The sequence below is a fragment of the Leucoraja erinacea genome, chromosome 5 (genome assembly GCF_028641065.1).
Source record: "Leucoraja erinacea ecotype New England chromosome 5, Leri_hhj_1, whole genome shotgun sequence".
Lineage (NCBI taxonomy): Eukaryota > Metazoa > Chordata > Chondrichthyes > Rajiformes > Rajidae > Leucoraja > Leucoraja erinaceus.
This window is the reverse complement of record NC_073381.1, coordinates 47,980,073-48,007,902: the sequence shown is the minus strand read 5'-3', so window position 1 is coordinate 48,007,902 and position 27,830 is coordinate 47,980,073. Positions and strand designations below refer to the sequence as shown.

At 42.8% G+C, this 27,830-nt stretch overlaps 2 protein-coding genes across 4 annotated transcripts in view; one reads left to right on the top strand and one right to left on the bottom strand.

Annotated features, from left to right (window-relative positions):
• The window catches only part of si:ch73-340m8.2 (tyrosine-protein kinase SRK3), a 49,641-nt gene extending 29,099 nt beyond the window's left edge, over window positions 1-20,542 (top strand). Inside the window, exons 5-9 of the mRNA XM_055636367.1 lie at window positions 10,142-10,303; window positions 12,321-12,376; window positions 13,816-13,969; window positions 17,159-17,290; window positions 17,414-20,542. Coding sequence (XP_055492342.1) covers window positions 10,142-10,303; window positions 12,321-12,376; window positions 13,816-13,969; window positions 17,159-17,290; window positions 17,414-17,619 — 710 coding nt within the window. The 3' untranslated portion in view covers window positions 17,620-20,542. The remainder of the gene's footprint in view (window positions 1-10,141; window positions 10,304-12,320; window positions 12,377-13,815; window positions 13,970-17,158; window positions 17,291-17,413) is intronic.
• Window positions 20,543-20,837: 295 nt separating this feature from the next.
• LOC129697207 (proto-oncogene tyrosine-protein kinase LCK-like) overlaps window positions 20,838-27,830 on the bottom strand; it is a 68,813-nt gene continuing 61,820 nt past the window's right edge. For all 3 annotated transcript variants that reach the window (XM_055635535.1, XM_055635534.1, XM_055635536.1), the window contains 3 exons: window positions 26,197-26,347; window positions 24,423-24,554; window positions 20,838-23,129 (listed from right to left, as the gene is read on the bottom strand). In XM_055635535.1, the coding sequence (XP_055491510.1) occupies window positions 22,930-23,129; window positions 24,423-24,554; window positions 26,197-26,347 (483 nt within the window). In that variant the 3' untranslated portion in view covers window positions 20,838-22,929. The remainder of the gene's footprint in view (window positions 23,130-24,422; window positions 24,555-26,196; window positions 26,348-27,830) is intronic.

The following is a 27,830-nucleotide window of genomic DNA, read 5'->3' as shown; positions in this document are numbered from 1 at the left end:
ACCATTCGCTTTCTTTACTGCCTGCTGCACCTGCATGCCTACCTTCAATGACTGGTGTACCATGACACCCAGGTCTCGCTGCATCTCCCCCTTTCCCAATCGGCCACCATTTAGATAATAGTCTGAGACTGTTAAAGGATGAGGCTTCCGAGAGACAGGCTGAATTAGCATATGTTAATGCCTGTGAACAACCATGGGTGGTTCCTTTAATAATCCTTTCAATAATGGAAACTATGGTTGCGTAGGCCAATTAGGAGCCACTAAAATACCTGATGCGTTGTCTTGCATTATCTTTTGCAAGTATCTTCCAATAAGGCAGAATGGAAGGAAGGCATAGAATAACACTCCCCCCCCCCCCAATCTATAGAGAATGCGTCTATAGCTTCTGCCCCTGGGTCTGGTTGCCAGGCTACATATCGTGGCAATTGATGATTAAGCCTGGAAGCGAACAAATCAATGTCTGGTGTTCCATAACAAGCTATTCTGTTGTTGAATACTACCTGATTCAACATCCATTCAGTTTGATCATTGAACCTTCATGATCTAGCATCTGCTACCCTATTAAATCTGCCCGGCAAATGAGCAGCTGAAATCCAAATGCTCCTATCTATGCTCCAAGCCCAAATAAGTTTTGCCAAAGCATCACAGGATAATGATCTACATCCACCCATGTGATTTACATATGCCACTGCCGTCAAATTAGCCAATTGAAGTCTAATATGCACACCATGTACCTTCCCACAGTATGCTTTCAAGGCATGAAATGCTGCCAACATTTCCAAATAATTGATGCCATATTTTCGACCAAGTCGTAACTCCACCTTGTTCCATCTACCACCACAACTAGAGACGATGTTAGTTGCACCCCATCCTAGTTCACTAGCATCACTCTGCAGTGTTGTGGGTTTACTAGGTAGAAAGTCGCCTGAACAATGATGAATATTCTCAACCACCATTGTAATTCAGCTTTAGACTCTGAAAACAATTGCATCGGTCTGTCAAAATGACCTTTGTGGAGTCTCAGTTCCTGATCCTTTTCACTCTCCAGATTCTGATAATGCATAGGCCCATAACATGCAGCTGGGAAGGCAGCCTTTACCAAATTTTGAACAAGCCTTTACCAAATTTTGTTTTTTGTGTTTTCTCCATGGGCAGGGTCACAGACATCTCTGCTTAATTGATGATAAACCCTAAATAAGAAATAGATCTGGCCGGTAACAGCCTGGATTTAGCTGGATGGATGAGAAATCCCAATTTCTCAAAGATAAGCTTGGCAGCTGAACCAGCTAGCTTTGCGAGATACAACATTCTCCCGATTATCAGAATGTCATCTACACCCCACAACAATATGCTCTTCAGCTCTGAGTAAGGCAAGCACTGGTTTAAGCAGTTGGTAAATAGCCGAGGGGCTGAGCTTAAACCATTAGGTAACACCTTAAATTGCCACAACTGCCCCAGCCAGCTAAACTTCAGATATTTCCTGTGATTCCTATGAATAGGAACCGAATAATATACATCCTTAAGATTGCTAGATGCCATAAAACAACGCTCAGTAATTACCTGTTTAGTGGTGTGGAAGTTTTCTATTTTAAAATGTTTATACTGCACATTTAAGTTGAAGCTTGCCAAATCAAGAATGATACGGCATCCACCATTTTTCTTCTCCATGAGAATATGTTAGAGATATATTCCTAATTCTCATGGACTGACCGCTCAATCATTCCTTTTTTATGCAATGCCTCTATCTCTGCTTGCATATCCAAAGTATCCTTATTGGAACGAATATACGCCCGACTTGGCATATCTTGTCTTGGTGGAAATGTGTTAGCCAAGAACTCAATTTTGTGACCCATTATACTATGCAGTATAAACGTGTCAGAGGTTATCTGTCGCCATTTGTGCAAAAATAGACATTACCTGCCACCGACTTGCAATTCCTCCGCACACCCCCTGTGACTGATGGATGCACATCCACCTACCTCAAAGGTCATAGGAGGTTTAACACCATGTCCAGCAGACCCTAAGTTCTGTTAGTTCTCCTTCCCTTCACTCTGAAATCTTGAGCCGCTGGGAACTGAGGCTGCCGCATCTTCCAAGCCGAACGAGATGGGCCTTGGCCTAAAAAAGACCTGTGACTGGGTCTAAATTGAGCAGATCTGATATTCCCACCAGCCTCAAAGAACCAATTCCTGCTGGTTGTCACATAAGGGTGATATCGCCGGAATAGAGGAGTCTTAACCATATAGGGTATTGACCATGCCAGCAGCAGCCTTTAATTCATCCTGCAAGTCCTTGACTTGCTTACACAAATCTTCTCCGAAGAGGTATTTAGCAGGCTGAACATTGCTGGACCTGCATAAATGTGCAAATTTGGTGTTTAATTCTGGCCTAATGCCATCTTTACAGAAGCAGTTTATCTCAAAATGAGTATTGCACAGCAGTGCCATCGCATCCTGCTGTGCTTCTGACAGCTGAGCCCCATCCACTGACCTAGCAAAGGCCATAATATCTCCTGACAATAGTCTCAGGATTCGCTGTAATTTCATCTCTCTGGACCTTGTTCTGTTCCCGATGTTTTCCCAAATGGTAGTATTGACTTTGGGGACGCCCAAGGCCTTGCAATTTTCTGGGCTGAGATACCTCCCACCTGTTTCCAGCATAACTTCTTCCTTCAGTTGGTGTGATGTTAGATAGCTGATGCTGCTGGCCAATTCCTCCTGTAGTGGCTTGCCCGCCCCGAGGGAACAGCAAATTTAGAGGCAAGAGCAGGTAGCTCTACCTTATGATGCGTCTCCCGCATATCATGCATTAAATCATGGGATTCAGACACATCCCCATAATCGGAGTCAGCTCTATAAAAACCTCCAACACTCCCCTCATCAGAGTAGGAGGAATATTGTAACCCTGAACCAAGTGTTGCCACAGGCATATGGCTCAAGCTGCCTGCGAATGCCTCCATAGCACGGAGCATATTTTGTGCCATCATTTGTTCCATTAGTTGCTCCAGTTTAGATAAACGGCCAATCACATCTGCCATAGATGTTGGGACAGAATCCTCCTGTCCAGAGCCGAATCGGAACTAGCTGTGCAGATCGCGGCTGCCAGCGACTCTGAAGTGGAAATGGATGGCCGTCGGCTTTTCCCGCTGCCGTGGTCCTCTGCTGCTGGTTTCTCAGCAGCCCGTTTTCCTTTCGCCATCGGCTTCTCCATAACAAAAACCTTGGTCAATTAGTTCACTTCAAATATTTCCTGTGAACATTTGTACTCACCTGTATGGTTTTTAAACTAACCACTGGGGAGACCGACGTTCCCCCCCAGCCAAACCTCATGCCATGCGTCGACGTATTGATGTGCATGCGTGCTGGCGGGCTCTTCACGTAGTCACTCGCGTGACTTCGATATAAAATAAGTAATTGGGTGTGAAGTGGTGATTGGAGTGGGGGGTGTAAAAGGGCCCAGTCTTTGCTGACTGAAGGTCAGGCTGTGAGTGGGTGTGAAGTGTTGGTTGGGGTGGGAAAGGGTCCACTCTTTTCATACTGGAGTCTTGCCTTAAGTAGGTGTGAAGTGGTGAATGGGAAGGAGAGGGTTTACATTTCTGATTTTCAAACCTGCAGTAAAACTCATTCAGGTCGTTCGTCAGCTGATGATTGTCCAAAGAGCGGGGGCCTTTCCTCTTATATCTGATGATTTCTTGCATGCCCTTCCAAACTGAAGAAGAGTCATTAGCTGAGAACCTGCTCCTCAACTTCTCAGAGTGCCTTTCCTTGGCAGCACTGATTCCTCTTCTCAGCTCTTCTCAGCTATCTTTTAACTCTTTAACGATTAGGCTGTCGGCTTGACACACTAAAGATATTCCCCCTTTCCCTCTCCCCTCCCCATCTCCCTCTCCCCTCCCTTCCTCTCTCCCTCTCCCCCCTCTCACATCCCCCCTCTCACATCCCCCCTCTTTCTAGCGGGGGTGGGGGGCCAGGAAAGTGAAGGTGGCGCGGGCCCAGTGGGGGAGTGGTGTGGGCCCAGCGGGGATTAGCGGGGGTGATGTGAGCCCAGCGGGTGTTGCGTGGGCCCAACAGGGGTGGCGTGGGCCCAGCGGGGGTGGCATGAGCCCAGCGGGAGTTAGCGGGGGTGGCGTGGGCCCAGCTGGGGACAGCGGGGTTGGCGTGGACCCAGCGGGGGTGGCATGGGCCCAGCGGGAGTGGCGTGGGCCCAGCGGTGTTCAGCGGGGATGGTGTGGGCCCAGCGGGGGTGGCGTGGGCCAAGCGGGAGTTAGCAGGGGTGGCCCAGCTGGGGACAGCGGGGTTGGCGTGGACCCAGAGGAGGTGGCATGGGCCCAGCGGGGGTGGCGTGGGCGGAAGATGGCTTGGGCCCTGGCGGAGGGGGGAGGCGAGGGGGGGGGGGAGGGCGGAGGGAGTGGCCCCCCCCCCCCCCCCCCCCCCCGCAGCGGTGTCTGGTATTGAGGGTTTTTTCAATAGGCAGATGATGGACAAAGGCCAGAGACAAAAAGACAGAATGTGTGAGATAAAAGAACTGAAGAGTTGCTAATCGTGTCAACATTGTCCTTTGTTTGCGTGGTAATTACCTCCCATGACAGAGCTTGGGATGAGTATCTGTTTGGGAGTCTGGCATCAGGCAAGTAAATTATGTGGCATCTGATAAATCAACAGTGGAGATGTGGGCCTTGGAGAGTTTGTTAATGTTTCACTCAACCTTCCAGTGGATTTGAAGGATCGTGCAAAGGGAGCACTAGAGGTATCTCTCCAATGTCTTGAGTGCTTGCCGTGGGTAGTCCAAATCTACCGTGGCAACAGTATTAGTCAATCCATTGGAAATACCACAAAAATATAAACAGTGTGCAGTTGCTCATGTACATGAGTGACATTAAGCAATCTAACAACAAAACAATGAAAAGAACAACCAAAGTTATTATTAAAATCTGAAACTCAGTAAAAACCAAAATCAAATGTTTTCACATCTAAATATCAACAAATATTCCCCAGTTCCTACATTACTTGCTACTTACTTACTTCTTTGGATCTGCAAGCTCATCTTGTAGATGGGGAATAGTGGAGGAAGAAGACTGACTTTGGTGCCTTCCCACACAGTGGGGAACTTTGATTCTGCTGTGTGGGGATGTTTTATGTCAAACCCTATAGTGTGTTGTGTCCTGTTGATTTTTATTGTATGGCTGTATGGAAATTCATTTCACTGTGCCATCAGGCACACGTGATAATTAAATCGATCTTGAATCTTGAATCTCTTGAATCTTGAACTGTTGTTCTCTTCAACACCGTAGAAAGAAAAGTATAACAAAAAAAGTACACATCCATATGCATCTGGTTATTTATTATTAGGAATTGTTTTGAACTGCTCAAAGAAGATAATTTGGAAAATATAAAGATGAGGTTCTCCATGGAACAAGATGTGAAGTAAAGCAAAAAAATAAGATCACCTGAAACTTCAACAAACAGTAGAAAGTGTACTAACAAACTGGCCAATAGATGGAGCCAAATCTCCACCACCTCAGCCTGTCGCATCTTGTGGGCTGGTGGTAACTTGCCTGCACTCCCATTCAGCACGTTCAGTAATGTCTGCCAAGGGATGTGTACCAAGTGAAGGGGGAGAAATCAGTTATTTGGGATGTTGTGTGTTCCTTCTGGTGTTCGTGAACACCCTGTACGTGCTAATGTCACAGATATTCAATATTGTCAAAATCTTTCCAGATACTCCTTCTCCATTCTGGGTAGCCTTGGGTAATGTTACATTATTTCACCGAGACTTTAAGAAGGAAGTGTTTCTCAGTCGCTCTGGCTTATTTTGGGAGTCTGGTATCAAGCATGCATTTGATGCAGCTCACCCAGCAGAGCTAATTGAATATCATCAGTGCCTTGATACCAAAGATCCTAGATCTTTATATGGTTTATATGGTTGTTATATGGTTATATCTTTGCTTGATACTGTGATGTTGGCCAGGGAGAGGAGACCACAGTTGCAACCCACTCCTGCTGAAGGTTTGCAGAGACTGCATTGCTCGTACTTCCATTGCTGGGGCTTTGGAGGTTCCTGCTGTAGATCAATCACTACTAGCTGATCCGACCCATGTCTGATTTTTACTGTTGTATACCCAATCTGTAATCCTGATCGGGTTTCTACTACCTCATCTAGTGTGCCGGTTCGGCTATTCTTCAGATTCATCTAGGAGCTTGAACCTACAGCAATTATGTGTATTCACTCTATGTGTTCTGCTAATGAAGAACTTATATACGGCAACAACAAAAAAGTACGCAGATGTATAAACACTGAGTTGTTCAGCTTCGTATATGTTCTTTATTAGCAGAACACATAGAGTGAATACACATAGCTGCTGTAGGTTCAAGCTTCTGGATGAGAAAGAGTGGTGGTGGTGTCGGTGGTAGGCGAAGGTCCGAAGGTCAGACAGCTGGCCGGGCTGTCAACCGACGGGGCCCCACAGGCGAGGCACTGCTACTGCACTGCATGGGCTGCACTACATCGGGACGCGGCACTCCGACCCGACAGTCATCTCAACCCGAGTAGTAGCAGTCAAATATGGGACAAGGGTGGTCACGTATGGGACAAACCAATTTAGCCAAATATACGGGATGTCCCGCCTAATACCAGACAGTTGGCAACCCTAGAAAGCACATCTCAGACCCACAGACCCTCAGCATAGGAGCACCGCAGGACTGCATACTCTCCCCTCTCCTCTACTCTCTCTTCCCCAATGACTGCACCTCCACAGACGCCTCTGTCAAGATTCTCAAGTTTGCGGACAACACAACCCTGATTGGACTGATCCAGGATGCGGAGGAATCTGCCTACAGACAGGAAGTGTCACAGCTGGCAACCTGGTGCCATCGCAGCAACCTGGAGCTCAATGCTCTTAAGACAGTGGAATTGATTGTAGACTTTAGGAGAGCTCCCCCCACCACTCACCATCAACAACACCACAGTTCCTTGGAACCATCATCTCCAGGGACCTTAAATGGGAGGCCGCCATCGACTCCACAGACAAAAAGTCCCAACAGAGGATGCAGGCATGGAAATTGCTATCAAAACATGCGGAGGACACAATTCCTTGGCGGCCATGCGCGCGCACACACGCGCGAGGCTTCGACCGTGGATGGTAACATCGGGAGCTGACCTGGTTGGTGACCGACTCCGAACTCCAGCAACAGCAGCTTTGTCCGCCCCAAATCGTGGGGCTTGAATCGGCCCGTTCACGGGGTCTTTCATCAGCCGGCGGGATCTTCAACATCGGGAGCCTCGATCGCCTCGATGCAGCAGTTTTATTTGAAGCTGCGCCGGGCAATGAAAGACCCCACAAACGAGCCAATTCAGCCCTTAAAAAGCATCTGATAAAGTCCGGATTACAAAACATGGGAGGGGGGGGGGGGGGGGGGGGGGGGGAGGGGGAGGGGGGGGAGGGGGGGGGGGGGGGGGGGAGGGGGGGGAGGGGATTGTCCCCCACCACTCAAAGCAGGGGGGGATGCGCCCCCCCCCCCCCCCCCCCCCCCCCCCCCCTGTCCTCCCCCAGGATTTCCGTCCCTGAGAGGATGTACTTCCTGCGGCAGCTGAGAAAACACAATCTGCCACAGGCAATGATGGTCCAGTTTTATACTGCCATCATAGAGTCTGTCCTCACCTTCTCCATCATGGTCTGGTTTGGCTCAGCCACCAAGCACGACAACCGGAGGCTGCAGCGCATCGTTCGATCAGCTGAGAAGGTTGTTGGCAGCAACCTTCCCCCCATCGACAAACTGTACACTGCAAGGGCCAGGAAGCGAGCAGGAAAGATCATCTTTGACCCCTCTCACCCTGACCATAAACTCTTTGAAGCACTTCCCTCTGGAAGGTGACTCCACCACAGCCAGACATAAAAACAGCTTTTTTCCCCTGCGAGCAGTAGCACTACACAACAGCCAAAAGTATGCAGCCTCTTTTTGGCCTGGTATTTTATTTCATTCCTCCTGTTTAAATTATAATGTTTTATTTTTAATTATCTAGTGTATATCATGTTATACCTGCGAGCAAAGCACCAAGGCAAATTCCTTGTATGTATACATATTTGGCTAATAAAAAATAAAAAAAATTTATTCAATACGTTGTCTCAAAATGATTCTCTACTTTATTGCCTTCATTCCTTGCATAAGATGGCTGCATGGAGCATAATGCACAAGCTAGAAATAGTATTAGTATGTGGAGGGAATCTGAAGATGCTCTAGTACTGGGGCTTCCAAACTTTTCACCATGTGGGCCACATTATATATTTGGCACATTTTTGCGGGCCATAGGAAAAAATACAGAAATGTCAGTGTTATAATTTTAATGAACTCAAAAAAGAACTTAAGTAGAACAAATGCAAGCAATTCAAAACAAAACTTGTAGCCATCAACAAAGGTTAAACTTTAAGCTAAAGAACGGGTGAATTAATTTACACACACACTTACTGGTTCCCCACCGAGAGGGTTTGTTGTCGGGGGCATGAGTAAACCCTGCCCCCCCCCCCCCCCCCCCCCCCCAAAACCCTGGCCCTCCTCTCACTCTCCCCCCCCCCCCCCCCCACCCACGACAACTCCAACCAAACCAATGGAGGAAGCAGTGACGCGCCCTAACAGGCAGCGACCAATGGAAGCAGGAGAAGCAGCCTCACCCAGGTTACTCTAAATATAAATATTTAAAAGGCTCTGAAGACTAGAGATTTCCTATTAATGGAGGGCACAAGTCTTTCTGTAGTTAGGTGACCGTCAAGTGGACAAAGAAAGTGAGCGTGAATGCGCATCAGCAATTAACACATCTATGGAATGGCTGTGCGATCAGTTCAATGTATAGGTACAGCATTGATGCAAAATTGCTCAGCATGTGGTATATTCCTCTGGGATTCGATTCCCATGCGGGTTATTTTCAATAGACTTTTGATTTTAGTTTCTTTGCACCCAAATTCCCACATTAATATTTAGGGTAAGCTCCTGCCAAACATCTTCGACAACCACTGCCTTGACACATTCATCTGCAGCAACATCGTCACATATACACCAACCTACAATAAATGCATGGCCATATGATAGCTTTCAACAGGTTGCTCCGACATAATTTAGCCTTTGGCCCAAAAAATACAACGCGGTCATTGGTCTGCGAATAATTGATATTTTTCCCACAGTCAAAATGTAGGGGGAGAATCTGCCTTTGGTAAAAAAATATCCGAGGGATTTTAAAAACACCTGCAATAATTTGTTATGTTACAGTTGTACAAGATAATTGGGCAGCACGGTGGCGCAGTCTTAAGTCGCTGCCATATAGTGGCAGAGTGCAGGGTTTGTTCCTGACTACGGGTGCTGTCTGTATGGAGTTTGTATGTTCTCCCAGTGACCTGCATGGATTTTCTCTGGGAGCTCTGGTTTCCCCCCTCACTCCAAATACTTACAGGTTTGTATAGGAAGGAACTACATGCGCTGGTTATACACCAAAGATTTGTAGATTAATTGGGTTGGTATAATTGTTCCCAGTGTGTGTGTAGGATAGTGTTAGTGGTGGTGGTGGGGGGTGGAGGCGTGCGAAGGAACTATTTCCGTACTGTATCTCTAAAGTTTAGAGCAAACTGACATGTAAGTTCCCGCGCTACCACAGAACCCGCTAAATAGCCTGCCGCATGGAGCATGTTAAAAGCTTGCTGCAGGCCGGATAAAATCTCGTGGCGGGCCGGATCTGGCCCGCGGGCCATAGTTTGGAGACCTCTGCTCTAGTAGTAACATTGTGATCCTCACCCATGACCTGCCCTTACCAGGAGCAAAGCCCAGTATCACTTGTGCAGTGTTATTGTTACCTCCATTGTGAAGTCTCCAATTGAGCTGCCTGCAGATAATGACTGTAGCAAGGTAGTTATTTTTACTTTACCATTCACCTCTGACAGTAGACACCAAGTAGATTATGAAGCAGGCCTTATTGGGTTGGTGGTGACGGGGGAACACGAAGATTAAAAAATCTGCCTTTTTTTCTGCTTGATGTACAAATAAAAGGAACCTTGGAAAACATCAGATATCCAACATGTCATTTTACAAAATTCAGAGATATTAAATGCAAAATGTCATAATGTCAACTAATTGCTAATCATTCTCTTTCATTTCTGCAGTGGATTCAAAGTTGAAGAAGGAATTCCTGGAAGAAGCTGAGATCATGAAGCAATTACACCATGAAAGGTTGATCAAACTTTTAGCTGTCTGCACAGACAGTGAGCCATTTTGCATCGTGACAGAGCTAATGACAAAAGGAAATCTCCACAAATACCTCAAATGTAAATTATTTTTGCATTTCCTCGTGCTCTACATAGACATGAAAGTTGTCTACCCAAATAATTAATTATAGACACATAATGCTGGAGTAACTTTCCGGGACAGGCAGCATCTCTTGAGAGAGGAAATGGGTGAAGCTTGGGATCTAAACCCTTCTCGACCCCGAACATCACCCATTCCTTCTCTCCAGAGATGCTGCCCGTCCCTTTGAGCATTTTGTGTCTATCTTTGTTGCAAACCAGCATCTACAGTTCCTTCCTACACAATATTTTAGCATACAGATCCCAATTACTGTAGGAGCAGGATCAAACTTGATTTGCAGAAAAAAAGGGATCCTCTGAAAAAATGGTAATGTTAGCATTGAAATCTATCTCAATAACCTCAAGGGTTACGACTGGTACTTTAGTTTTGTACTCTTGTTAGCATGCATCATGACCACACTTGAAACTTCTGTATTTTCCTGATTTGGGACATGTAACTATCTTCTTAAATTAATCTTAGTTAAAAGGGCAGAACTAAGTCAATAGTTAATAGACATTGGACAATAGGTGGAGGAGTAGGACATTCAGCCCTTCGAGCCAGCACTGCCATTCACTGTGATCATGGCTGATCATCCACATTCAGTACCCCGTTCCAGCCTTCTCACCATATCCCCTGACTCCGCTATCTTTAAGAGCTCTATCTAACTCTCTCTTGAAAGCATCCAGAGAATTGGCCTGCACTGCCTTCTGAGGCAGAGAATCACAGATTCACAACTCTCTGGATGAAAAAGTTTATCCTCATCTCCGTTCTAAATGGTCTACCCTTTATTCTTAAAACTGTGGCCCCTGGTTCTGGACTCCCCCAACATCAGGAACATGTAGCCTGCCTGTCCAATTCCCTTAATAATCTTATATGTTTCAATAAGATCCCCTCTCATCCTTTAAAATTCCAGAGTGTACAAGCCCAGCCGCTCCATTCTATCAACATATGACAGTCCCGCCATCCCGGGAATTAATCTCGTGAACCTACACTGAACTCTCTCAATAGTAAGAATGTCCTTCCTCAAATTTGGAGACCAGAACTTTCCACAATACTCCAGGTGTGGTCTCACTAGGGCCCTGTACAACTGCAGAAGGACCTCTTTGCTCCTATATTCAACTCCTCTTGTTATAAAGGCAAACATGCCATTCGCTTTCTTCACTGCCTGCTGTACCTGCAGGCTTACTTTCAGTGACTAATGAACAAGGACCCCCAGATCTCGTTGTAATTCCCTTTTTCCCAATTATCCCATTCAGATAATAATCTAATGGGGCGACCTGAACTACACTCAATACACCAAAGATGGCCTAACCAAAGTTTTATAAAGCTGCAACATACTTGGTGGCCCAACTGACGAAAGCGAGCATATCTAATAACTTCTTTCCCACTCCATCTACTCGTGTTGCCACTTCCAGGGATGGTGTTGGTCTTATTGCTCGGGATAGAATGATGTGATTGTTGTAAGCATCCCCACTTGGTGGGTACAGATTGATGGCAGAGTCTCTCCTCAGTTTAGGGGTAGGATTTATAAATGGATTCTGCTAGGAGGCACTGGGAATGATCTCATCCCTTAAGCAGATAGAAGCATGGGAGGCCTTGATTTCAATGATACTTTTATATCAAAAGCAAGGTTGGGCAGAGATCCTATCAGGAGAAGAGAAACCCAGATCCTGTGATATTATTGTCAATCGCTAAAAAGCATCTGCGACTTCACAGTTAAAGGGGGAGGGGTTATTAATCGTTCTGAGATGGCTCCAAGTTCAGACAAAATGTTTCTATGTGCAGCATCAAGGATATGCTCTTACAAAGCAGCAAGAATAAGCCTGGCATCTGCAAGTTATCCTGTCTTGTATTTATGATGTAGTGGCAGAGGAAAGGAGAAATCAGAATGTGAAGGAGGACAATACCTATATAATTTTGCCTCTAGGCATACGTTAATTGCAAGTCCAGACAGTGTGAATCTAATTCTAACATGAGGCCTCATGATTCATTTTACAGCTCATTCAGAAATAAGGAACCTGGAGATTTCACTGCTCAATGGCTTTGCCATACAGGTCTGGAAATTTACATCCTTGCTCATAATAAATGGAAAACAGTTTTAGCTCAGTAACATATGTATGCAGACCTGCTGAAGAAGGAGGGAAGAGGGATTCATGATTGAATGGCGGAGTAGAGTTGATGGGCTGAATGGCCTAATTCTACTCCTATTCCTTATGACCTTATGAAGAGATTATATTACTCAATAATATTTTGTGTGCAATGGAATGGAAGCGTTGAGATTTGTGTGAAAACGGTGTAAATTTGACTGCCACATTAAAATACAAATAAATACTGGAAAAGCTAGAAGTTTGAAACAAAAAAACAAACCAGATTCATGTAGTCAACTTTTAAGTCCATCCTCAGGACTGGCAGATATCATCATATTCCAGGCATCATTCTGGAAACCTCCCCTGCACCCTTTCAAAACCTCCACATCCTTCCTATAACTGAACAACCAGAACCGCATGCAACACTCCAAATAGATGTTGTTTCCTTTTGTCTAAGTAAAGTGGATGTTGGCCTGATTTCCACTATGAATGGAGGAGGTGTTTCTTTCCTCACTTGCTCTCACTATTAAAGTTTTTTTTAATTTTTTTTAATTTTTGTTAGAAGTAAGTACAATACTGTGGTACCTCAGTACCTAATACTTGTTGACATATTACATTTCATATACAATTTCTTATTTTTTAATTTAATAGCAAAACAGGAATAAGGAAGAAAAGAGTAGAAAAGAAGAGATTGGGATAAGTGGTGCGTGAGATAGAAATATAGTCCAAAAGAAGGAAGAAGAAGAAGAAGAGAAGAAAGAGATGAAAAAGAGAAAAGAAAAATAGAAGAAGAAAAGGAAAAAGGAGATTGAAAGCTATATACTTATTTTATGTTCCAGGCCACTAGCCACCTGAATCCAAAACATTTTATTTCTATGGTTGTGTTGCACCATATGAACTTGTAAGAAATCGATAAAAGGAGACCAAATCAATAAGAATTGGTCTGCTTTACCTGCTAGAAAGAGTCGCATTTCTTCCAGATATGCCGTTTCCGACATATTTGAAATCCACATTTTGAGCGTTGGTGTTGGCGCATTTTTCCAAAATTTAAGTATAAGTTTTTTTGCCGTTATTAAACCATAATTAAGTAGAGATTTTTGAAACGTGTTTAGCTTATTCCCATCTTCCATTGATCCAAACATAATAATTTCTGTATTAGGTTTGAGTCTTCTATTAAATAGTTTTGTAAAAATTTCAAAATTTTCATTCCAAAATGTGCAAAGTTTTATACAGGAGACAAAAGAGTATGTTATAGTGGCATGATTATTGAAGTTAAGGTCATCAGGAAATGACAGTTACTTTGGATTCATGATTACAATTTAGCATTGAATAGTTTTGTGCAGTAGAACTGTGATGCTAAATATTGGATATTAATAGCTTAGTGGCAATATTTGTAATGTTTATAGATTGCAGAAGGAATGGCCTACCTTGAAGAGAGATGTTGTGTTCATCGGGACCTGCGAACTGAAAATGTCCTCCTTACAGAAATGCTGTGCTGCAAGATTTCTGACTTTGGCCTCGCTCGACTGCTTAAGAGTGATCGGTACTCGATATCGTATGGTAACCGCAACTTTATGTCCAATACCAACACCATTAACTGCCGCTTGTAGCCAGATGCCATTTGGTGCAAAATCCCTTTCCCTGATCTTATTCATTACACAATTATCAAACTATTAAATGGAAATTGGCAATAATTAGAACAGAGCCCACCCAATTTTCCATCCTTTCAAAACAGAAAGAAAAACACATAATAATAAGAAATAGGATCAGGAGTAGACCATCTGCCTTTCGTGCTAGTTCCAGGTTTCCTCAAGATCACGGCTGATCTGCTCAACTCCATTTCCTTACATATCCCTTAATGCTCAGAAATCTTCTACATCTGTTTTGAATGAACTCAGTGACTGAGTTACTCCAGTGAATTGCCCACATCTTATTCTAATTTGGTGACCCTAGTTTTAGACTCTTCAGCCTGGGAAACCACCTTCCTGCAACCAGCATGCTGATCTCCATACTAATGATGTACTTTTCTGTAAGATCTTCTGTCATTCTTCCAACCTCCAGAATCTACATGCTTAGTATCTTAGTCCCTATATAGCTGGGCCATTGCCTAAGAACCAAACCAAGGTATCATTCACTGCACTAACCTCATTGGCAACTATATCCTTTCTTAGATATGGAGATCAACATAGAAACATAGAAACATAGAAATTAGGTGCAGGAGTAGGCCATTCAGCCCTTCGAGCCTGCACCGCCATTCAATATGATCATGGCTGATCATCCAACTCAGCATCCCGTACCTGCCTTCTCTCCATACCCCCTGATCCCCTTAGCCACAAGGGCCACATCTAACTCCCTCTTAAATATAGCCAATGAACTGGCCTCAACTACCCTCTGTGGCAGAGAGTTCCAGAGATTCACCACTCTCTGCGTGAAAAAAGTTCTTCTCATCTCGGTTTTAAAGGATTTCCCCTTTATCCTTAAGCTGTGACCCCTTGTCCTGGACTTACCTAACATCGGGAACAATCTTCCTGCATCTAGCCTGTCCAACCCCTTAAGAATTTTGTAAGTTTCTATAAGATCCCCTCTCAATCTTCTAAATTCTAGAGAGTATAAACCAAGTCTATCCAGTCTTTCTTCATAAGACAGTCCTGACATCCGAGGAATCAGTCTGGTGAGCCGTCTCTGCACTCCCTCTATGGCAATAATGTCCTTCCTCAGATTTGGAGACCAAAACTGTACGCAATATTCCAGGTGTGGTCTCACCAAGACCCTGTACAACTGCAATAGAACCTCTCTGCTCCTATACTCAAATCCTTTTGCAATGAAAGCTAACATACCATTCGCTTTCTTTACTGCCTGCTGCACCTGCATGCCTACCTTCAATGACTGGTGTACCATGACACCCAGGTCTCGCTGCATCTCCCCCTTTCCCAATCGGCCACCATTTAGATAATAGTCTGCTTTCCTATTTTTGCCACCAAAATGGATAACCTCACATTTATCCACATTATACTGCATCTGCCAAACATTTTCCCACTCACCCAGCCTATCCAAGTCACCCTGCAGTCTCCTAGCATCCTCCTCACAGCTAACACTGCCCCCCAGCTTAGTGTCATCCGCAAACTTGGAGATATTGCCTTCAATTCCCTCATCCAGATCATTAATATATATTGTAAATAGCTGAGGTCCCAGTACTGAGCCTTGGGGTACCCCACTAGTCACTGCCTGCCATTGTGAAAAGGACCCGTTTACACCTACTCTTTGCTTCCTGTTTGCCAGCCAGTTCTCTATCCACATCAATACTGAACCCCCAATGCCTTGTGCTTTAAGTTTGTATACTAATTTCTTATGTGGGACCTTGTCGAAAGCCTTCTGGAAGTCCAGATACACCACATCCACTGGTTCTCCCCTATCCACGCTACTAGTTACATCCTCGAAAAATTCTATAAGATTCGTCAGACATGATTTACCTTTCGTAAATCCATGCTGACTTTGTCCAATGATTTCACCACTTTCCAAATGTGCTGCTATCCCATCTTTAATAACTGACTCTAGCAGTTTCCCCACTACCGATGTTAGACTAACTGGTCTGTAATTCCCCATTTTCTCTCTCCCTCCCTTCTTAAAAAGTGGGGTTACGTTTGCTACCCGTCAAAACTGTACATCATACTACATGTCTTTAATAATTGCAATTATTCAACTCAATTCTATTAGTTTTGATGCAATTGTATTCAATATTTCATGTAGTAAAGGCTAAAATACCACCTATCTACCAAATCGCCTGTGACACCAGAACATCAATAATTTAAAGATACACCACTTAAAAAGTAGTCAATCCTGATTTTCAAACTCCAGGTTACCTTTGCTCAAACCTGTTTTTCTATTTTGGGCATTCTATTACTTCATTCTTTATTAGGGATTCCAGCATATTCCCTCGTCCCTGCTGCCTGCCCGTAGCCTCTTAATCTTTCCATAGTGGACTCAGTTCATTATTCTGAATATTAAGGATGCAGTCATAAAGAAATAGTAATGACAGACATTTATTTGTGTAATGGTTGCTGGTGTTAGCCACGTGCATGGGAATGCAGCAAGTTATAGTTGAACACGTACTTGTTCATCTATTGATCCTCTCCTTGCCATCTTCTTCCCAATTGTTCAATGATGTTATATTTGCATCATACGATAAAATAGAATGAAAGCCTGTGCTGTAAATACAGACTTATACCTGGGCCCTGGTACCTGAACTTTCTCTTACACAATGAGGCCCAAATCCCTGCACCCTAACACACTGGGGCCCTGTTTGCTGCACTCTCTCTAATACACCAGAGAGTTCCCCCACTCCTTCGAACACAATGGGGTCTCAGTTCACATGTTCTCTTTAAACCCACTGAGACTCAGTGTTCCCCTGAAACAAAGCAGGTTATATGAAAAAATACTTATGCCACTTTACTGTGCATCACCGCCAAAAATAAAAAGATTTTAAAGATATTTTGGAGGATGAATTGAAATGTCATACAATAGTCCAGAATATTTGCCCATCCAGTATCACCAAGATCCCGAGTATGCTGAGTTAATGGAGTTTTCTACAGTTTACCCAAGAGTTCTATACAGTCCAAGAAATTTCAGCTGGTTAAATTACTCTAGCACTTTGTGTCTTTTTTGATAAACCAATATCTGCAGTTCCTTGTGTCTAAATTAAAATAGCTTAATATCCTGCCACTTTAAAATGTTATTATTTGTTTCCTATAGATGCAAAAGTTCCAATAAAATGGATGGCACCAGAAATTTTCCACGATCAAAGTTATACCACCAAATCAGACGTCTGGTCTTTTGGAGTCTTGCTGACAGAAATCATTACATATGGTGGAGTCCCATTCCCAGGTATGGCATTTACTTCACCAGTAGAGTTTGGAAATACAACTAGCTCGTGTTATATATTCATGGCTATCGGTTGTGTGCCTGTAAGTGTACGGCATCTTACAGCTCTGTTTTTATTTGAAACAGATAAAAAGAGCCATGAGTTTGTCAATGATTTAATGGATGAAGTCACCATCTCTCCGCCCGTTGACTTCCCAGATGACCTTCGTGATATTGTACTTCAGTGCTGGAATCACAGTTCAGAAAAAAGACCAACATTTGAAGAACTTCAAACCATGCTAATGAACTGTACCCCGATGCTAAAAACAGTTGAATTACTTTCATTAACATAGGACTGCAATGATGAGCACAGTGAAATGTTGTTATGTCACACCGCATGGTGATTTGTACTAAATCACAAACCACCTCTGAAACCTGCACCAATAATCCCAGGAGGTGTCAACCCCAAATGTCCCCAACCCATAGATGCTGCCTGATCAGTCGAGTTACTTCAGCACTTTGTGGCTTTAGTTTACCAATAATCCCATACTGATTTCTTTAATTCAATCTGTAGTCTGCACCTCTTGGAAACAAATTAATATTTTTGTCAGTTTGAAGAAGGGTCCTGAACTGAAACATTGCATTTCCATGTCCTCCACAGATACTGCCTGACCCACTCCAACACTTAAGTGTTTATTGCTCAGGTTTCCAGCAACTGCAGTTCCATGTCTTATTGATGGTTTTGTCCTGATCTGCAGCAATTAGAACTCCTGGAAAAAAAATCAAATCACACCAACTAGGTTGGGAATCCTGGGTGCACTTTTATACAGCATGCTCAAAATTGTACAAGTGCAGCTTTGTAAAATTGAGAACAGATGATTGTAAATAGGAATTGCAGAGATTATAATGACTTATTATTTAAGAATTCCTGTCATTCAATTTTATTGGGGAACACAATGGACTGCCATTTGCTATGTGTAGAAGCTTCTGAGAAAACCATTAGATTTCAAAGCATGCTATACATCCATAATTCACTTTGGAATTGTTCTTCCTTATTGGGTTGTATCTAGATGGTGATTTTTGGAAGACCCTCTTCAATGCCTACCACTCAATTGCCATGGAATTGATCCCTTAACCTAATTAACCAGTTCACCTTTACAAGCTCTTCTTTCATGTCCACATAATTTCCCTTAAATGAATTTAAAATATAAAATTTGCACTGTTTCTTTTCTCCCTTAAACTGTGTTAAAATCAATCTTGGTTTAGTAGCTGCTATACAGGAGGTGCCTTCAAGATGAGGGTTGTTATTAATTAATCTTTCTACACAATACCAGTTCTAATACAATCTGGTCTCTGATTGTTTCCAGAATGTGCTCTTCTATGAAACTATGAAATACACTATGGACTCTGACACTCTCTTGCACACGTTTTAAAATCCTCTGTGATCCCATTATTTCTGTCCTGTCAAAGTTTATCATTTTAGGAAGATTGTGTTATCTCCCTGTATTACTGCCAGGATCCAGAAACAGGGTACCTAGGCATTTACCTGCTCATTCACTTTTCATCACTTGGGCTGTGTATTTTGTACTCCAGTGCTCAGCTTGCATCACCATGTGGGCTGTTTGCATCATTTCAACTGTTCAATGGTTACCACAAGAAAGATGCCATTCTCTTTGATGTGCAGGCTGCATTTGAAAATGGCAATCTTCCTGGATTTAACACCTTCTGAATGGGTAATCTAATTAAGAGTGCAAATAGCAGTATTTCCTGATGAATATCACAATAAGGCTTGATCACAATAGTAGATCGGTTCTTCTTATAAAACTGTCAGACATAGAATATAGCCTGCAGATCTTTCATAAAATTTGCAAAGCTTTCACAAGTCACTCCCAAACACTTAAAAGTAAAAAAATATAAAAAAAAACATATTCTTTGTTTTGCCTTAATGGTATTTATACATACAAGAAGCGGAGATAAAATAACCTTGTCCTATTTCTATTGTGTCGTTTATGCACAAATAAAACCATCGATTTAAAAAAGAAAATGAATTGATAATTATGATGATAGGACAAATAATATTTTCACATTATGAAAACATACACAATGTTGGGCGGCACGGTGGCGCAGCGGTAGAGTTGCTGCCTTACAGCGAATGCAGCTGCAACGCCAGAGACCCGAGTTTGATCCTGACTACGGGTGCTGTCTGTACAGAGTTTGTATGTTCTCCCCGTGACTTGCGTGGGTTTTCACCGAGATCTTCGGTTTCCTCCCACACTCCAAAGACGTACAGGTTTGTAGGTTAATTGGCTTGGTATATGTAAGAAATTGTCCCTAGTGGACGTAGGATAGTGTTAATGTGCGGGGATCGCTGGTTGGTGCGGACTCAGTGGGCCGAAGGACCTGTTTCCGCTCTGTATCTCTAAAACTAAAAAAAAACTAAATGTAATTAATTGGGGACTTCCAGCAAACCGAGGCATTAAGTCCAAGTGGGACAAACATCAGCTAACCACAACCACAATGCTAATGCAACTCACATTTTCTGGGTCTGCATCAGAACAATGTTGTGCACACTGCACATGGTGCAGAAAGAAAACTTCAATTAAACCAAGTTTTTTAAATGGCTATGTGAAAGTGATTTTAAAGCCAAACATACTGTTATTTTATACACAAATACTCTGTATATTTTTCAAGACTTTTTTGTATCTCTATCTTCATTAACAAAATATTTGTAAATATATTGTAAGGAAATAAACTCCAGACAATTTAAGGAGTCAACCTTGTCATTGAATTCTTTGGTTCCACCTATCTATGAATCTAAAAAAACATAATCAGGCAATTATGTTTCAAGGCTTGGTAGAATATGTTGAGATGTATAGTCCCTGACTAGTCTTGAAATAAACAACATTTAAAATTGCGCTAATCTAGATATATGCTATTTGGACTCAGATGTACATGAAAATTTAAATTTGTCTGCATTTGGAGGAGTCACAGTTAAAGCATAGAAACAGACCCTTTGGGTCAACTTGCCCATGTCAACCAACCTAGGTGCCGCATCTACACTACTCCCACCTGCTTGCATTTGGGCCATATCCTTCTTAAGCTTTCCCATCCTTATCCCTAAATACTGATTCACCCATCAGTGAGGAAATGGTGCGGTCTGGGTGAGCTCTTTGTGGGGACATATTTAGCTCTGGTGAAGGGATGATGAGATCGAGTGAGATGGTGAACTCTGGTTAGGGAGATGGTGAACTCTGGGTAGGGAGATGGTGAACCCTGGGTAGGGAGATGGTGAACCCTGGGTAGGGAGATGGTGAACCCTGGGTAGGGAGATGGTGAACTCTGGGTAGGGAGATGGTGAACTCTGGGTATGGGGATGGTGGTCTCTGGGTGAGGCAATGGTGAGCTCTGGGTGGAGAGATGTTGAGCTCTTAGTTCCAACCCTCCCCCTGCCAACTTCCTTGCCACTGTTCTCAGTAGCACTGCCCTATTACACGTCTTCACTCCAGTTACATTATTCCAGCTTCTGGTACTCTAGTATTATCTGCAGACAAAAATAAATAGTGACACCAAATCTGGAAAATAAACTTTATTTCAACAACCAATCATAGCTAATTGAAGTAACAAGAAGGACACTTATGAAACAGTACAATCTGACACCAATTGGTTTGACTTTATAGTTGATGCTCCTCGCACCAATTGCCTTTGTACACATGCCACATTGGAGTATGCAAACTGCCCTGTACAGATCGTAACCCTCTGATTCAAATGGAAGTACCTACTTCAGACCAGTGCATCAGTTTAGTTTAGTTTAGAAATGCAGCATGGAAACAAGTGCTTCAGCACACTAAATCCATACTAACCATCCATCGCCCATTCATATTAGTTCCATGTCAGCACACTTTCTCTTCCACTCCCTGTACACTAGTGCCAATTTACAGAGGCCAGAAGGGCGGCAGGTGGCACAGGGGTAGAGTTGCTGCTTAACAGCCCCAGACCGGGGTTCAACCTGACCGGGTGCTTGTATGTACGGAGTTTGTACGTTCTCCCCATGATCTGAGTGGGTTTTCCCCGGAGCTTTGGTTTCCTTTCACACTGTAAAGGCAAACAGGTTTGTAGGTTAATTGGCTTGGTAGAATTGTAAATTGTTCCCAGTGTGTGTAGGATGTGCGGGGATCGCTGTTCGGCGGGGACTTGGTGGGCTGATTTGCCCGTTTCCGTGCTGTATCTCTAAACTAATTAAGCTACAAACCCATGCATCTTTGGGGATGTAGGAGGAAACTGGAGCACCCAGAGGAAACCCACACAGCCACAGAGAGAACGGGCAATCTTTGCACAGACAGCACCTGAAGTTAAGATTGAACCCGGGTTTCTGGAGCTGTAAGGCAGCAGCTCTACTGGCTGTGCTGATGACAGGTGGCTTTCGCTGTATTTCTCAATCCTAAATATGTTCTGTTTAAGTTTCATAGACATTGTCCCCATCCTCCAAGTGTGAAAGGATGACCTCACTCTTTTAGTAAGTTATTACGGTTTTGGAAATTAAACAACCTTTAAAAATTCTTAAGTAAAATAAAATTTACAATAAAACCGCAGGTGCAGGAAATCTGAAATAAATACTGAAAATGCGGCAAAAATTCAGCAGATCAGGCACCATCTGTCTAATTAGTTTACGTTTTCAGTTGGAATACACTTAATATGAACAATCTTTAGTTTTAGCAGAACAACAAATACAAGTCAAGTGATTTCTTCTTATCCTCCAGATACTGCAAGCCTTTCAAACAGTTCCCCACTCTTTCTGCACATATCATGGTTCAGTGAAGAACAAAGGCTTTACAGGAAACCTCTGCCTCTGTAAACTTATGTATAGCGTGGACTTGAGCACCAATCAAGATTAAATGTGCTCATGATCGACATCATTCAACATTCCTAAAATCAGCAAAATGCTCAGTTGGAATTGCACTTAGTCGCTAAACATTCAAGTGAAAAAGCACAATGAAAATTCAGTGAATTCGGAGAATAATACAAATGTTTGTAATTTTTTATAAACTTCTTGCTTACATCTGTAATAAATTAGCAACACAAAACTAATATATCACAAAGAAAACTTTCAGCATAAGCAGTTAGAGTTTCATAAAATGGGTCTGATACTGTTTATATAATGGAACACGATGAAAATGAAATGCAGATCTATCAATGTTTCATCATTCGGCTGGAGAACCTACACAGGTAGGTAATAGAAAATTCCAATGTGAAGGTTTCAAGATGATAAACTTAGGACGAAAAGCAACTTCAACGAAATAAACAAAATTTGCCTAAAGCAGCTGGAGATCCTGTAACGAAGCAGCCATCAGAAATGCTGAGAGGGTGTTCAATTAAGAAAAAAATCTTTATATACCCACAGTGATTTGTGGAAGGCGCTTCTATTGAACATTTCCCGGCATTTCCTTCTGCCAACATTTTGGTTACTGCTGAGTTTTCCGAATTTCAGACCAGTGCATCAGTATAATGGTGGACGTCAAATCCAGTCCTACTTGTAGAAAATCAATTCAACAAAAAATGATACTTGTTGATTTTCTTTGAATTGTTTCTAACTATGCACAAATGAATATTTGATTGAAGGTCCTGTGACGAATCAGCTGTTTCTTTCACAAGGTGGGTATTTGTAGCTAAGTAGATTGGTACTGTCCTTCCGTGGCTGTAAAGAAGTCTTCCAGAATACTCTGTAAATACTCAAATGTTGGTCTGTCTTCTGGAATGTTTTTCCAACAATTCAACATGATATCATAGAGTTCATTTGAGCAGTTGTCTGGGCGAGGCATTCGATAGCCACGCTCTAAACTACGGATAACCTCAGGGTTGCTCATCCCTGCAGAATACAAAAGAACAACCAATAGAATTTTGTCAACTTAACGGTTCTATCATTTCATGTGAAGAGAAACTGATGAATGCAATACATGACATGAAAGACCACATACTCTTACAGACGGATTTCACATTGTTATTGCCTGTGTGTGATATACACAGCAGAAAAGAGGCGTGATTGGAAAGGGGTTGCAGCCTCCATTTGCCTAGTTAGCACTGTCTTAATCCTGACTTGCATTCTTGGGTCAAGGTTGCTTGCATATCAGCAGCTAGTATCAATCTGACCCAAATGGCTTTCAACCATCAGAGGACTTTCTGTGGTGGGAGGGGATATGAAAGCATGAGGGAGGCTGCCATGCCCATTGCCCCAGGTCGCTGACCTTGTAACATCTGCATATCTGTATAATCATCTCTTGGAAGTTGACTGCATCTTCACAATTATTAGGGGCTTTAATGAGAGAAATAGACACAAAATGGGATAACGTGAGCAGGGAAATATAATATATTTTTGAAAAACAATACAAAGAGAAGGTAGAGAAAGTTTTTTTCAAATATACATGTCCTCCCAGAACCAATGGCAAAAGAGGAATTCATCTGACATCCCAGTGTATGAATAAAGCGATTTGGAAAAATCTCTGGGAATGGGACATATAGACAGAACTGCAACAGGCATGATGGGTTGTAGATGTCATTTCTATCCAATAATGTGCCACATCAAGCACTATTTATTTAGCATTCCAAATTTCATAGAAAGCCAGAGGATACAATGCAGTTAATAATTTTAATATATGGACTGGGAGATCAAAGTAATATGACAAATCATAACCATATAACAATTACAGCACGGAAACAAGCCATCTCGGCCCTACAAGTCCGTGTCGAACAACTTTTTTCCCTTAGTCCCACCTGCCTGCACTCATACCATAACCCTCCATTCCCTTCTCATCCATATGCCTATCCAATTTATTTTTAAATGATACCAACGAACCTGCCACACCACTTTCACTGGAAGCTCATTCCACACCGCTACCACTCTCTGAGTAAAGAAGTTCCTCCTCATGTTACCCCTAAACTTCTGTCCCTTAAAATCATGCAATGCTCTTGGGCAGAAGGGTGTTTTATATTCAGTTGAAACCAACATGACACCACCACAATATTGTGTCACTTCATTAATGGGTCTCTCTAGAAGTGGCATCAATCTGCTCTATGATAGAATATTACAACTGCTTGAAATTATTTCAGAGACTATTTGTAATATGCACAAGGTTTCAAAAATCCATTACAATCTCCACACTACCTGGATACGGTACTCTTCCATACGTTGTAATTTCTGTTAAAAGTACTCCAAAGGACCAGACATCAGACTTGATTGTGAACGTGCCATAATTAATGGCTTCTGGAGCCGTCCACTTGATAGGGAATTTAGCACCTGCAAAGGAAAATGAATAGGGATCAAAGCTTTTTTTTCCAATTGACACTATTTTTCCTTCAATGTCTTAATCATTCATTGATGATTAATATATGTCCTCTGAGCTAGTGCTAGATGATTAGTACACTTGCAAACCCAAAACTTGTCATTGTTCAAATGTTACAGTGCTGCACTGAGGGTCACTGGGTATCAATCACTTTGCCCAGTACAGTGAGTGTCATTAATGCAACACCAACCAGTACCCAGCTGGTTCATAGCTCTATAGATTACATGAATCACTAAAACACTGAGCAACTGATCATCCAGTCGATAGATAGTTAGACAGGCAGACAGACAGGCAGTTAGCTAGTCAGGCAGTCGGACCATCGGACAGACAGAGACAGACAGACAGCAAGTCATACAGAGGGACAGAGGGGAAGACAGACAATTAGCTAGTCAGACCGACAGACAGACCATCAGACAGACAGAGAGACTGATAGACAGCTAGGGAGACAGAGAAACACAGAGACAGACAGACAAAGAGACAGACATACAGCTAGTCAAAAACAGACAGTTAGCTAGTCAGACATTCAGACCATCAGGCAGACATACAGACAGTCAGACCATCAGACACAGAGAAACAGACACACAACGAGTCAGACAGAGAGAAGAGAGCTAGTCAGACAGACAGACAGACAGACAGACAGAGACAGACAGCTACAGACAGAGACAGACAGACATAGATAGACAAATAAAAAGCTTATCTTTAAATATATACTTTTTCCCTTCATTAGAATGTTGTGTATTTTCCGAAAACTTCTTCAACCAGAGACCAATATAAAGTAACCAAATGCATTAAACTTGCTCTGGTTTCCTCCAACATCTCAAACATGAGCTCATTGGTTAACGGGTCCAAAGAGTGATAACAGAAGCAAAGGAGAGTTTGGGCCTTTGAGAGAGAATACGTTGCAGAGTGACAGAGGAAAGGGGAATGGGAATGAGATTGATGGATTACTCTACTGGGAGCAGGAAGGAATATGATGGACTGAAAAGCCTCATTCTGTGCCATAATAATATGTATGTAAATAATGATAATAGTTTTTTCTGGATTTATAGCATGGTGAAGATCATGTCCTTTGACCATCTTGGACAGATTGAATCCACACTGTGATTCCAGGAGTAGCTCTTCGGTGACTGGGACAAATTCATAAGTTCATGTTCATATGTGATCGGAGCAGAATTAGGCCACTCGGCCCATCAAGTCTACTCCACCATTCAATCATGGACTGCTGAAGACATTTGGTAAGATCTTTCCTCAGGTAGACAGAAAAGAGATCCAACTGTTCATGTAGCAATCTAATTTGCCCCGTCTTGAATATAATTACAATGACAGGATCTATGAGGTCCTATGAAATGGTCTCTTCTTCCTGGATGAGAGAACTGAGGCATAGGTTTGTGGCACTGGAAAATAACACATGGACCAATATGAAAATGAAACAGCTCGGCCACTGTTGCAAAATCCTTTGACTTAATAGAAGTGGAGCTACAAGGCTAAAAGGTCTCTGAAACAGAAAGAGTGCCAAGTGTATCATGGCATTCAGCTCATGCAAAGGTAGGCACATTTATCTCTTCAAGAATGTGTAGCTGACCAACAAAGACTTACCTTCACGTGCCGTGTATTCATGATCTATAAGTCGGGCAAGACCAAAATCTGCAATCTTGCAGGCCAATGATTCTGACACCAATATATTAGCAGCACGCAGATCCCTGTGAATGTACTTCTTCTGTTCGATATATGCCATCCCCTCTGCAATCTGAAATATACACATTCAGCATGTCACATTTGTCAGTACATAGATATTTGAATAATTTGCACTCTATGCTTTTCATGACTTGCTGTTAGACTTGGCATATACAGCTGACCCCTCTCTCTGCATCATTCTCAGTACATTCTCCTCCAATTGCATTCACTGCTGAGAGACTAGAACTACACTGGCAAGTTGAACACTGCAATTTACATTCCAATTCTGTCAGATGATTTCTTCACTGAGAAGTCTAGTCAAATTTCCATTCCCTATGGTAGTCAAAGACTATTCCTGATGTGTTTATGTGACAAGTCATTGGAATACAGTAATAGTTTTTTTCCCTACAGATTATTTTGTACGAATTTGTAAGACCATCAATGGAGTTCATATTTTTGGTGTATCCATGATTCTGTTTGTTGTGCCTGCTTCAGCAAAAACAAGCTCTACCTCCAACTCACAGCCAAGATTCTTCTTCGGCTTCTTAGATCACTGGGATCTGTTTTGGGGTAAGGGGGAACTGTACAAAAGGGACGGATTGCATCTTAACAGGTATGGGACCAGCATTCTGGCAGGCAGGTTTGCCACTGCTACACGGGTGGTTTTAAACTGAATAAGGGGGGTGGGGTGTCGAATGGGATAGTGGAGGATGGAGTTAAAGGGAAAGGGTTTCTTAAATGTGTGAGCGTAGAGACAGAGGGGTGTAAAATGAGGGTAGAAGCAATAGGTAGCAAGGTGAAAAGTAAAAGCGGCAGGCCGGCAAATCCAGGGCAAAAATCAAAAAGGGACACTTTTCAGCATAATAGTATAAGGGGTAAGAGTGTTGTAAAAACAAGCCTGAAGGCTTTGTGTCAATGCAAGGAGCATTCGTAATAAGGTGGATGAGTTGAATGTGCAGATAGCTATTAATGACTATGATATAGTTGGGATCACGGAGACATGGCTCCAGGGTGACCAAGGCTGGGAGCTGAACATCCAGGGATATTTAATATTCAGGAGGGATAGACAGAAAGGGAAAGGAGGTGGGGTAGCGTTGCTGGTTAGAGAACAGATTAACGCAATAGAAAGGAAGGACATTAGCTTTGAGGATGTGGAATCGATATGGGTAGAGCTGCGAAATACTAAGGGGCAGAAAACGCTAGTGGCAGTTGTGTACAGGCCACCTAACAGTAGTAGTGGAGTTGGAGATGGCATCAAACAGGAAATTAGAAATGCGTGCAACAAAGGTAAAACAGTTATAATGGGTGACTTCAATCTACATATAGATTGGGTGACTCAAATTGGCAAGGGTGCTGAGGAAGATGATTTCTTGGAATGTATGCGGGATAGTTTTCTAAACCAACATGTAGAGGAACCAACGAGAGAGCAGGCTATTCTAGACTGGGTATTGAGTAATGAGGAAGGGTTAGTTAGCAGTCTTGTTGTGCGTGGCCCCTTGGGCAAGAGTGACCATAATATGGTTGAGTTCTTCATTAGGATGGAGAGTGACATAGTT